The sequence below is a fragment of the Tiliqua scincoides genome, chromosome 3 (genome assembly GCF_035046505.1).
Source record: "Tiliqua scincoides isolate rTilSci1 chromosome 3, rTilSci1.hap2, whole genome shotgun sequence".
In the NCBI taxonomy this organism is placed as follows: domain Eukaryota; kingdom Metazoa; phylum Chordata; class Lepidosauria; order Squamata; family Scincidae; genus Tiliqua; species Tiliqua scincoides.
Genome location: NC_089823.1, coordinates 179,389,047 through 179,401,636, shown reverse-complemented (window position 1 = coordinate 179,401,636; position 12,590 = coordinate 179,389,047). Strand labels below are relative to the sequence as shown.

Sequence of the window (12,590 nt, the reverse complement as noted above, 5' to 3'; positions counted from 1 at the left end):
CTCTTTGATGGTCACTGACATCTCCAGTGAAAAAGGAACAGGTAACAGACGAGCCCTCCTGAGAGCTGCTGCCAGAATAGATTGTATTAGAATGCATGGCTCTGTGATCTCACCTGGTATAAGTCAGTTTCCTATGTCCACATAGGAAGGAATTTCTTCCTGTAAGGCAGAAAACAATCAAGGCAAATAACATTTACCCATAACTGTAAAATATTAGTAACCCTGAAAATGCACCCCCTCAAAAAACTAATCTTTCCTAACCTAACATGAACTTCCTAGAATCCCAGAATGTGTGCATTCCTTTCTCTTTTTTCCCTTTCTGTATACCACATCATCTTCCCCAATTCAGTCTGTTCCTTGTTTCCCCCAGACTGAGGGTGTGTTGAGACTAGGGTTACTCCCCAACCTGCTGGACACTTGCTAGCTGTTGGTGAGACTTCCGGCCATGGTGTTGCCAGGTGAGGGACATTAACTTGCACTTTCTTGCTCCCACTTGCTCTCCCATTTGAAAAAAAAAATAAATTATTTTGCATATATATAGTGGTAAGTGAAGTGTGAGTGCCTATGGAATTCAAATTGCCACTCCCTCTTGCCAGTGGTGGAGAGGTACAGCCTAGCTGCCTCCTTTGCTGGTTTGCTTTGGCCAGCTGAGCAGTAGCAGTGCCAAAGATGACATAGAAAAAACACGGCTAGCCACGGCTTCCACTTGGTGTAGAACTCATTACTTGATGGCAGAGATCTGGCAGCCTATCAACACCTGGAGTCTGACATCAAAGAGGGGGCAAAGAGATGAATATGTGGAAGTAGAGAAGTTTTCTGACAAAAACAGGTTGTGACAGAAAGGCAAGAAGGAATGGGGACTGTGTGAGGCAAAAAAACACAAATGGGACATTTTATGCTTCTAATCTGTTTCTTTTTCTTTTTCTAAGCCCCAATCACAAGCGTGTCAAACCCAGCCGCAATATCAACAGCAAAGACAGTGAAACTTTGATCATTGCTCAGATTGAGCAGGTTTTCCCCATTATATGGCAACCATTTGAAGTGAGAATGAGATGCTGTGAAACTCTTTGGAAACTGCCAGATTTTGTAAAGAATCGCATCAAAGATCAGTTTTGTAGAATAGTATCATTAACTCTAGTTTTCTTTTTTTCTTTTTTTTTAAGCAATAATGAAATCATTACAAGGCTGTCTGGTGGTTCCAGTAAGTGAATGTCTGACTGATGCTTCAGCTGCTATCCATTTTATTATTATTGATCGTTTCCATAGAGCTTTGAATATGCAGCTTGCTTTGCAAGCCCTATTTTTTACAATCTTGCAGCAACTTTGCTTCTGTAGTATTCTCGTTTTTCAGGTGACAAAATGAATCTGACTTGCCCTTCAGCAGGTTAGATTTTAAACCAGGTGTAACCATATGTGTTCAGCCTATGTACAATGCAAGCTGTTGGGGTGATGGTCAGTGGCACACATAGTGAATACCAGGATTAAAGACACAGATACCAGTTTTTACACAAGAATATTTATTGGGGGATCAGTATACAATAACAGGGAAGAGGAGAGAAAAGATGAACATGCAATGAATGAAAATAATATTCTGAACTGGCAAAGTACTAGCTATGTGCATGAGATGCTTTGAGGTTGGGAAGAAGAGAAGGAGAGACATGTAAAGTGGCTCTCCGGGGTGGCCCCCCAACCCATTAAAAGTAGACTCAGAAAGTCCTAGACCTAAGTCTAACATTTACAGATGCACACCCACACACAATATTTGAAGGGAAAGAAAGGCACTAAATCGCACTGCCAGTTTGGCAGCATGTGCAAATGGGAAAGCAGGGCCAAAGCCCAAGTCCATATCTTCTTAGTTCATAGCTGATGTGCTGATGCTGTGAGCTGCAAGACTAGGGAGCCAAGTAACCTTAAAGATACAAATGTGGAACAGCATAAGAAAGGAGACAAGGGAAACAACACAGGGAAAGTAGTGGTTGCTAGACAGGCAGCCTAATCCTATCCCCCACCAGCCTACACAATGCAGTGGTAGCAACAGAGCATGTTCTAAATGCAGTGGTTGGGGCGAGGCAAGTAAGGAGAGGCAGGAGAAGCATGTAAAAATCATTTTCACCTTATCTCCTTATAAGTCCAAGGAGCTTCAGGGGGCATTCAGCCAGGAAGATAGGATCTTAGCATGCACCGTCACCTAGATCCTCCCCCATCAGCTCCTTGTTCAGCCTGGTCCCTCTCAAACTATCCCCTCCACCACCTTGCCTATGCCAGAATGGTTTTCAGGAGACACTGGCATGCATGCATGCAGTGCTTCCGGCCTTTTACACCATTGGCTCCAAAGCACACAGGGGCACAGCAACTTTCATGCCACCAGAACAGAACTTACGGCAATACATCATAAGATAGGCCCAGAGTAGGATTGGGCTGTGAGGCTTGTTCAAGGTTTTTCGGAAAAAGATAGAAGGGAGAAAGAGACATGGACAAAAAAATCAGAAAAAAAGTAAGGAAGCAAGTTATTGGACCTAGTTGCCTGATGGCACCGAGAATGCTGGTGGTAAAGATGGATGGCATGGCAAGTGTGAGACAGCACAGTGGAACTTTGTGTATAACTAAACATGGTGGGTTATGAGATCAGAACTGAGAACAATTCAGGATCTGTGGCCACACTCTTTGTAGGGTTTTTGGCCATGGACTAACATGGGACCTTGGGTGCGATAAGCTAATTCCAGAGAAACCTATTATTCCAAAATGGTGTTTGATGGACCATTCCCGTATCTCAGGGGATGGACAGTTTTTTGTGCCAGACCTAGATGAGAGCCTAGGAGTTCACCTTTCTGCTTGTTCTTAGAGGCTGAAACTCAAGTTAACAGAAGACTCTGTGTTGGCAACAGGGTTTGTGAGGAACTAAAGGCATAACCAGAGGCTAAAGGCATTTTTTTGTGTGTGGCCTAAATTGCTGTGTTCATCTCAAGGACAGGATGCTCCAGACTGTGCTGTTGTCTTATAGGCTTGAATAGGATGGCCAGGGAAGGTGCAGCCCTATGGAATTTTCCTGTAGCCAGAGAGAGAATTTGTGTTGTTATAGAAATGTTTGTCTTTTACATGAGGCTTCTGGGACCAGTGCTTTTAGCACCAACCCTGGTTCACCTTTCCCCACATATTGTGTGTCCAGTAATACATCATTTCATGAGTCTAAAGTTCTATACAATAGCCAGGTTATCATTGTTTTTAGGAATGCGTCAACTTTCATTGAAACAGACAAAATGGGGGGGACGGGACAATCAAAACGATGGGGATAAAATGCAGACCTACATTTCCTAGTTTCAAGGACTATCATTGGTTTGATAGATGTGACAATTCTCTGTCAACAACTCATTCTGATTGACATGTGGAATAACAACAGAATGAGATTTCCAGGGTAAAGACATGGATTAAAAAGATTATACTAGTAACTGTAAACAGATGATAAATGCTCTAGTTTTATGTGTTCCTGAAGAAGCATTACATGTCTATTCCAAAGCATGGTCAAGGCATGTACAGATCTAGATGAATGATTTTGCTCATACTACTGGGTCTCCCATTCACACTGATGCCCCCCCCATGCTTCCATTGCTTCCCCCCATGCTTCAATGATGCTTCCATTTTCTAAAAAAATGAGAATTGCACCAGTTTGCAAGTGATGTTTTTTTTAAAAAGGCAACAACAAAAAACATGAAATTTCCAGTGCTGCTTGACCTGTGAATGCATATGTATGCACGCTGATTATTTTCCATAATTTATTCTAGTCAAAAGATTTAGGCTTACTGATTGCAGAACTAGGAGAGGGGAGTGGATACAGTTCTTAACTTTCTATTTATAGCTTACCTTCCTTAACAGTTCTAATCATCTGTTGCTTACTGGTGGGTCTGTATTGGCCCTGATTTATTAGAAGGAAACAGAATCGGGTCAAGAGCACAGACTGCTAAATCCAAAACTTGCAGGGGCCCTATTGTTTTCAGTGAGACTTGATTGAAAGCAGGGCTGGGGTTTTCGGCTCTGCTTGAACGTTTGCATGAGAATCTTATGTGATTAACATACTGTAGTGTATTTTTGTGCAGTAGCAAATCAGTGAATAATAATTTTCTGAAAAACAAATTAGAATGACAAAGTAATTGTGAGAGTCAGAGGTATGTTTTCCTGTGATTAACTGGTTTGCTATTAACAAGTCGGAAGACTTTAAAACTGGAAACTGATTATTTGGGTGGAAAAGATCTATCATGCATCAAATATCTACACTAAGTAAGAAGTCTGTGTAATTGGATTTTTAAGAAGCTGGATGCAATATTAGGTAGCTGCTGAACGCAGATCTTTTTGGTTTCCAAAGAGAATGTTTTGCTACGGATTTAAAGATGATCCTTCCATTATTGTTAGGGTGACAGCTGCTTCTATGTGATTCAGTTCCATCCTGTACCAAAAGTCATTCTCCAGTAGTTGTATTGAATAGGATTCTGTCCTGTGAATTGTTTACCATCCAAATATTTTGGTTTAACTGATGTGGTGGTTCATGGAGGGGGGCTCAGAAAAGGAGGACCAAAAAGTAGGGCAGAGGAAACAAGGAGCCAAAGAGAAATGACACAAAGGAGGTAAAGTGGTTTGAGAGGTGCCCACCAGAGGGAGGGAACAGAGACAATAAAACAGAGGACCAGGGTGTATGCTCCGATCATGAGCTTTGAAGGTCATGTGGAACACTAAGGAGAAAATGACATGGTTTCCTCCCTGGTTCTTTATTTTTAAGTGCTACAGGCACTGGAAAAGAGCAACTGTGTAATGCACGCACACACAGGAACTTGTGCAGAACACAGTTCAGAAAGGGAAAACAAAGCAGCATGGCATATATTGTTGGGTAGTTCACTACTGCAACTTGCAGCTGGTCAGATAATGGAAACAAAGAAGGCATAGAGCTCAAGGGCTTCTTCTCAATAATGTTGTCTGTTGGCAGTGCAATTTTCTACTTGGCAGCAATGGTGGGCCTAGAATGCAGGCTTGGCAAACTGAAGAGTCTGCAACCAAGCCCTTTGGCCATCTACCCTGCTTGAAACTTGCTGGAACTCTGCTTACGCTCAGATGCTAAGGCCCAGGGCAAGTTTTGTGGCCTCAGGAGACTACACAGGGAAAAACAAGCAAAATAAAAAATGGATTGAGGGAAACGGCAAGAATGGAATGAAGAAAGATGGAGTCATCCAGAGGAAGGAGAGGAAATATTGGGACCTCAATTCATTTTCAGAGTTTTTGCTTCAGATAGCCCAGCTAACAGTGCTCTGTGGGTCCCCCTCCCCCACATATCCAATGCTGCACTCTCGATTGATGGTGGGAGGGAAGATAGAAATGACTGAGGACACCTGTTCCGAGCATATTGGTTCCACTTCACTTTACAAAGGGTTCAATAAATGTCCGCTCTCGGAATAATAAACCTAAGCTAAGTGAGTGTATCTAAATAAAAGTTAACAAGAGTATAAACCATAACAGAATGTGAAGACAGTGTTCACTGTTAGAAATGGTTCAGGGTTGATGAACCAGGATATTTCATATGTACCCGCAGAGTGCTTTAGTGCATTGAAACACTCATAATAAATGACAGGACCCAGTTTTTTAAAAAAACTGCCCCAAGTGTAATTATAAATAGTACTGATGAGATAAGAGTGAAGATGTACTCACTGAGCTCTATGCTGATGTATGTTAACCACAGATTAGACATTCTAATTCCCATCATTTTCTCAGTAGGTTTTTAAACTGTTTGGAACCATTTGCATTAACTTTCGCAGGCACTGGGATTTCTGATGGTCATATACTGAGTAATGAGTTCATTGCACTAATGCAGCTGTATTTAGACTGCTGTTTGGGGGCTTGTACAGTAGCTTTGAGAGAAGTCAACAAAGAAATGTTGAAGGGCATAAAAAGGGCAATGCTGAAAGGCAAAGCCTTGGGTTTCAAAGGGCATTGCAGGGCTTTCCCAGCTTGCCTACATGGTAACTGTTGCTTTTTAAAAAATCCTCGATGATGTCATCGAGTACTGATGTATCTTTACAGCAATTGTTGTTGTATGTTCTGTGTGAATGTTTCAGCTCTTCACAGTGTGAAAAAGCCTTGTATTCAGTCTAATAAAAACATCTGCCTGGAATGGACATCTATACAATAATGTATATTTAAAGGGGGGAGGATGCTTTCCAATTATCTGCCTAACCAAGTCTAGCAGGTCATCTGTATCACCCTCTGTCTTAACAAAGGAGGAAGTGTGAACTTGATAAATTTTTAATTAAAACGAACAATAGTGAAAAGAGGGAAGCTTCCGTTACCCAGGCAGCAAATAAGACTGAAGTTGAAAATCTTAGTTTTTTTTTCTCCCCCCAAAAGATAATTGCACATTAGTTTTTTCTCCCCCCTTGCACATTAGTTAGTACGTCTTGCTATATCCAATGACCGGGGTGGGGGTGGGAGGGAGAAACAACATTTAAACATCCCATCTTGGGTATTTCTATTTAAATCTGATTACAGTGAAATAAAACTGTAGCTATTAAAGGTTTAAAAGAACTACAAATGCAAGCAGTAAAAGAAGACAGTTAGTAAATGAGGTAGTAAAACATTTCAGCAGGGCAAACAGTTTATGGCACACAGTGCCTTCCGTAGCAGCCGGTTCTTTTCACCACAGACTTGTATGATGTTCCCTGAATTGCGCTTAAGCCTGCAATTAACCTTTCACGCCTAATGAAGCTGTTTTGGTGGAAAATTAAAATATATAGTGTTGCCTGCTCTTGCAAAAGTTGGGGTGGGGAGGTGAGAGAGAGACGATATCTTCCAGTGAATCCACTCTTAGAGCCTATTGTTCAAATGTAACATTCAAACACAGCGGCGTACATTTAAATTGCAAAGCCACTTTGCAAGGCAATCTGGTACATTTTATTTCTGTACATATTAATTGTTCTGCATAATTGTTAAAAATAAAAAACTCACACACCAGTAATTTTATGGTTAGACATTTACTGCTGGAGGATCAACTATTTCCATTAAATTGCCTTTGGGGATGACTATCGTTCTACATACAACCAAGATGATAATATTGGGTTTTCCCCCCTCTGTTCCTAGTGCACATGCAATTGTCTTTTCAAACAATGCATTTCCATTGGCATGTGGGATTAGCCATTCTTTTTAATTATGTCTCTAAGCATTCACTAAAGTACAGATTTTTTTTTTGTACCAAAGCTCATGAAAATGACCAGTTCTAGTTCCATGAAGATAAAACTGATTAGACTTACAAATAGATCCCATAGCAAGATGGACCTTGAATTTCTAGACTTAAAGCTTGCAGGAAGGCTTTGACCTGCATAGGTGACTCATTAATTCTGCTTCAGTGATTTCGCATTGACCCATGCTGATTCTCCACTGCTCTTACTTTTTCTGCTCTATGCAGGAGTCCTGCATAGAGCAGAAGAAATAGGAGCTATCAGCTCAGGTAGGAAGATATTTTTAAAGGGGGAATGTATGAAGGAGGTAAATTAAACAAGCCTGAAACTAGAGCTGACAAATAGTTGATATAATAGAATTTACATTTCCAGCCTATAATATTCCCTCTTAACTCTTTGAAAACAAAAAAGCCCATTAAACAATGGTAGAGTGTATAATAAATATTTAAGCTCCAGCATTTTATTGACTCTTTGGTAGCATTTTGATGTAAATTCTACTTGCCGGCAGCTTCTGTGCATCATTTTGACTTGGTAAATGAAATTCTTTTAGACCGCTGGACTGAAATAATGAATTGTTCCCCCAGTTAATTGTATTGCTTTGATAACAAGGTACTGTGTTGGGTCCAGAGAACACAATAAGTGCATTTCATCAGATGATTTATGTGACATTTTGAAAAATGATCTTCTGGAGTGACCTGATTTTAATGGTACTCTAACAGCATGGCAGCAGGTCCCGGCATGCACTGTTAGATTGTAAAGGAGTGGTTCCTTCAGTGTTATGCAAAGTAGGAGGAACAGTACATAGTAAAGTGTCTTTTAAACAACTTGGAAGTATTTCTGATTGAACTCTAACATCAGTGGTATGGAGATACCCAATAGAAAGAGCTTACTCAGAATTATTTACAAGCACAGGGCAGTTACGGACCTGGCCCCTGTGGCGCCCCAGGGCACAGGTGTGCAATGCCGCCGCTCAGCATCACACTGGCCAGCACTGGGATACTTACCTAGCTGCACAGAGCTTTGCGTGGCATTCAGGACCGCTCTGAAAGTCTTCTGAGGCTACTGGCGCAGTCTTAAACAGTCCTTCCAGTTTCCCGGAAGTAATGCTTAAGAGCACACTGGGAGCTTCAGAAGGCTTTTGGAGCAGTCCTGAACGCCACACAGGGATTCGCCTTTCCCGTGGAACAGCTCCAGAGGGCAGGTAGAGGCAGCGTGATAGGCAGAGGTAGTGCCTTGCACAAGCAAGACAGTATACAAGATTGATGTTAAGGGAAATCAGTCCAAGAGCAGAGCCATGTGCACAAGAAGCAAAGTCGTGTTCTTGGAGGGGGAAAAAAGGATAAAAGCAGGGTCCATAGTATATTAAAATGAAAAGCACTAATGAGCCATAAAGGAATGTGTATGCAGATGTGTATGATTTTTCAGAGCAAGACTAAAGGCGCTTTGGTCAACACTAGAGAAACCTAGCTTTGGCCAGTTTATGTCTGCTCTGGATGAACAGAGATTACCAGGCTGCAAATTCTCATCTTAGCAAAAAATCAATCATGTAGCCATATAGTAAAACATCTTCAACAACCCAGAAAATCTGGGTTAGAGGCCTGAGGGCTTTATTATGTGCTCGTGTGCTTTGAAAACATGTCAAAACCTGTATCCTTATATTAATAGTCTGGAAATGCATGCTGTGCAACATCTAATTTAGATTTCTACCTCATCTTGAAAACTCAGCGTAGGTATTAGTGATTTATCTTGTAAAGAACTCTTTCATGCCAAAGAATTAGCCCCAGCCACCAAAAGTCAGCTCAATTAACTGCCTTACAGTGCTGACAGTACAAGCAGCAAGAGGCTGGCAAATTTCAAGAGGAAAAGAGTTTCATGATTCTAATGCAGCTACCCGGAATGCTTCTCTTTGCAGCTTTGTATGGTTCAATCCCAGTTAGGTCTTAGAAAGATTCTTGTCTGAAATTTTAGAGAGCCCCTGCCAATCAGTGTAGGCAACACTGAGTTAGGTGGACCAATGATCTGACTGACTCACCGTGATTCAAGCCTGTATATTGGCATGGGTTCTGTATAGCAACAGCACTATTAAAGACCAATGAGTAGGTGTGAGCTAAACACAGCACATATCCAGAAAAGTTGTGGTTAAAGCTATTGTTTTCCTGGCAAAACCAGATGGCATTACATATCTTACAGCCTGATCTTAACTAACTACCCAGCACTGATGCAGCTGCACCAACAGGGCCTGCACTGCATCCTGCGATGACCATTTTGATTGCGTTGCTCATGTGTACATTTATAGAGTCATCAACTTCCCTAGGGTTACTAGCTTCCCTCCTTGCTTGGAAACAAAGATGTCCTGGTAAAGTAAGAACAATTGGGACATGAATGGGGTAAGAAGTCTTCCATGATGTTCTTCTCACAGTAGCTATACCTGTTCGTCATATTTCTTCGTTGTTGTTTTTTTTCTTTCTTTCAGGGCTGGCAATTGCAAGTGCACTGATAGACATTTCACAACAGAAGCCCTCGGAGTGTAAAGATAAGAGTTCAGGAGTCAGAAATCGAAAACATCATCTTTCAACTCGTCAAGGAACTTGCGTCTGAGATTCAGAGAATGCATTTGTATATTCTGTAATGTTTTTTCTTTTTTAAAGAGCTTCCATTGTAAGCTAAACTACAGCCTCAGTTTTCGCAGAGGCAATCTCTTCATGGTGGTAAAGATGATGGCAAGAAGCACCAGCTGGATTAACATCTTACCTGTGTCCACTCGAACGCAGGGCATCCTGAAGAGCAAATATGAATATTTTGGATGGGCTTTCGAAAAAGATTCTGGTACCTGTAATGAAATATGAGAAATGTGAAAACTATTTCTCCATTCTTCTTATTTGTTGTCAGAAACAAAAATGGGAAACAATTGTACATTGTTTTATAATGTGGAAGGAAATATATCATTGAAAATCAAAGTCATTCTAAAGATCCCATTGTATAGATAGAGGTAATGGGTTATTCAGTTTCTCAGCTTGATTAGCACTAAGATGCATAAAGAAGGCAGGAATTATTAGGAATGTAAGTATTAATGCCCAAGAAAAGAAGGCAGATTTTAAAATATGCAGTAGGGAGATATAACAAAACAAAAGTCCACTCAATGGCCATATATAGAAACCTGGATTTATGCATATCAAGGATTTCTGCCTTCCATAATAGTCCAAGCTAAAGCAGGATAAAGAGTAGACTCTACTTCATATAAATTCTGAATGGGAATCACAGCAAAGAGTACATGCCTGTCTTCCATGCCAACCACCCAACTCATTATCAGAGCTGATTGAATGTGGAGAAGTCTGTCAAGCAGCCAAGATTCATTTTTTTGTTTGCTGCAACAACTATCTCCAAAATGGCAAATCAGGAGAGTTTAACTTTATTCCTGTGCAGTTGTACATCTGAGTCTGTTTCACTCATGTAATATCGAAGGCCAAGGCTGAAAGCAGATTTATACTGTATGTGCTGGCATCCATTGATCAGAACAGGCTTAAATACACCTAAGTTTGTGTTTAATTTTAGTCTCAACATCCAGCAATGTTAAAATCACTGTCCTAATATCTTCTTTGTAGAAGAATGTTACCCTGGCCATACTGCTCCCTTGTTCACAATTATTAAAAGTTGTCATCCCCCTAACAGGTTCAGCAGTTCTTTGTGTCCATCTTGTTTAAATAAGTTTGCCACACCCTAAAGCATAAATTGCTCTAAAGCTCTCAGCCTTAAGGCATCTTTGCTGTTCTGGCTTCTGGTATGGCTTTTCTGTAAGGGAGGTCATCCAATCACCATACATAAGCGAAAAGCTAAAGGGAAAAAAAATATTCTAGGCATTTATTTGTACAGGACTAAGAAACAATTGAGCCACTTCCTTGCTTTATTATCATTACATCATATTTAATGAAAACAGTCTTTTGCAGACAGTGGCAGCAGACAAGCCATATCAATACTGAGGCTTAATGGTCTCAATCCAGAGAAGACTAAATTATCTGGATTAAATTAATCTGGATGACTCTGGTTAAATAAAAGTTATATCAAAGCAACTATTTCTACATTAGTGTCATTTGGTTCAGTGGGACTTCAGTGTACAATTTTCTTTGGAGTTGGGCTATACCCTAACCATTCCTGGCAGGCTGCACTACCCAGTAGTTCTGCTAGAACTTCTTGGGAAGGACAGAAGCTGGCAGAGCTGCCAACATGGCACTTTTCCACATACACTCTTACCAGTGCTAGAGTTGTGATAAATATGAAAGCTATTCAAATATAATTGATGTTTACTACTATATCTACATTTTTATTTTCATTTTATTCCAGGAAGGGGAAGACATTTCACTGTTTACACTTTGACTACATAGTTACTTGCATGCCAAGGTGGTGCAGTAGCAGTAATAACACCCTGTATGTGAGTTGGTAGTGTTTCTTTTGTAAGATCATTCAAACATCCGATGACTTAATTTGGATGAGAAATGAATGTATTAAAAAAAAAAGAAATTACAAACATTAAAAGGAACCGTTGTACAGTACGTAATTCCTTCTCATCCAAGATCATTAGGTTACATTTGATCATGACTGCTATACTGTTTTAATTAGTTGCACATTGATAAATTATGCTGGCATGATTGTTGGAATATTTTCACATCTCAAAGGAGGCTAATTTGTATTCTAAACTTATGTTGTCACAGTATAATGATTTTTGTTGATTGTTCTTACCTCACTCTATTATAATTCTAAAACCAAGGGCCCAGCTCAGCAAGTACTCATATGCAAGTAAGTCAATTCGAGTGATCCTATTTGCATATTCGTTCTTCCAGAATTGGAGCAGCAACAAGATTTCTGTTGGGAAGTATCAAATACTGACATTTGTAAGAGTCTTTTTAAACACACAAAAAAGGACACCCTTCTGTCAGTGTAATGTTGATTTGCTTAAAGAAAAAAATTCATTAGAATTGGCATGTATGATGAGTAAGCTGATTATCTGAAGAAAGACAAAAGAGAAATAAAAGACTTGGCTGTAAATTTCTTAAATTTTCCTAACTTTTAAAATTAACAGTAAATCAATATTTTATGGTCTACCTGGTTTTATGATACATAGGATACATGTATTCCATGAAGGAACCACCCTGATCGAAATGCCAAAATGCAATGGTTCTCAAACATTTTAGAGGACCTAGACGCTGCTGCCTGATTTATAAATGCCAAGCGGTGTGGCTATAATGGCAATTGGGCAGCAGTGCTCCCCCCCCCTCCCAAGCAGGAACTTGTTTTAACCCTTGATTCACAGTTTTGCAAACCATCAAAAATTGGGTCACGACCCACTGGTGGGTCCTGGACCCACAGTTTGAGAACTGTTGCCAA

General features: G+C 40.4%; 1 protein-coding gene across 2 annotated transcripts in view; it reads left to right on the top strand.

Moving 5' to 3' along the window:
- The window catches only part of ATRNL1 (attractin like 1), a 702,039-nt gene extending 689,798 nt beyond the window's left edge, over positions 1–12,241 (top strand). The window contains exon 30 of one of the 2 annotated variants that reach the window (XR_010794071.1): positions 9,685–9,749. Coding sequence is in view for 1 of the 2 variants with exons in the window: in XM_066619507.1 (XP_066475604.1) it covers positions 9,685–9,809 (125 nt within the window). In the remaining variant the exon portion in view is untranslated. Of the gene's footprint in view, positions 1–9,684 lie in introns of both variants that reach the window. The other variant, XM_066619507.1, reaches the window with a different exon arrangement.
- Positions 12,242–12,590: the final 349 nt, after the last annotated feature.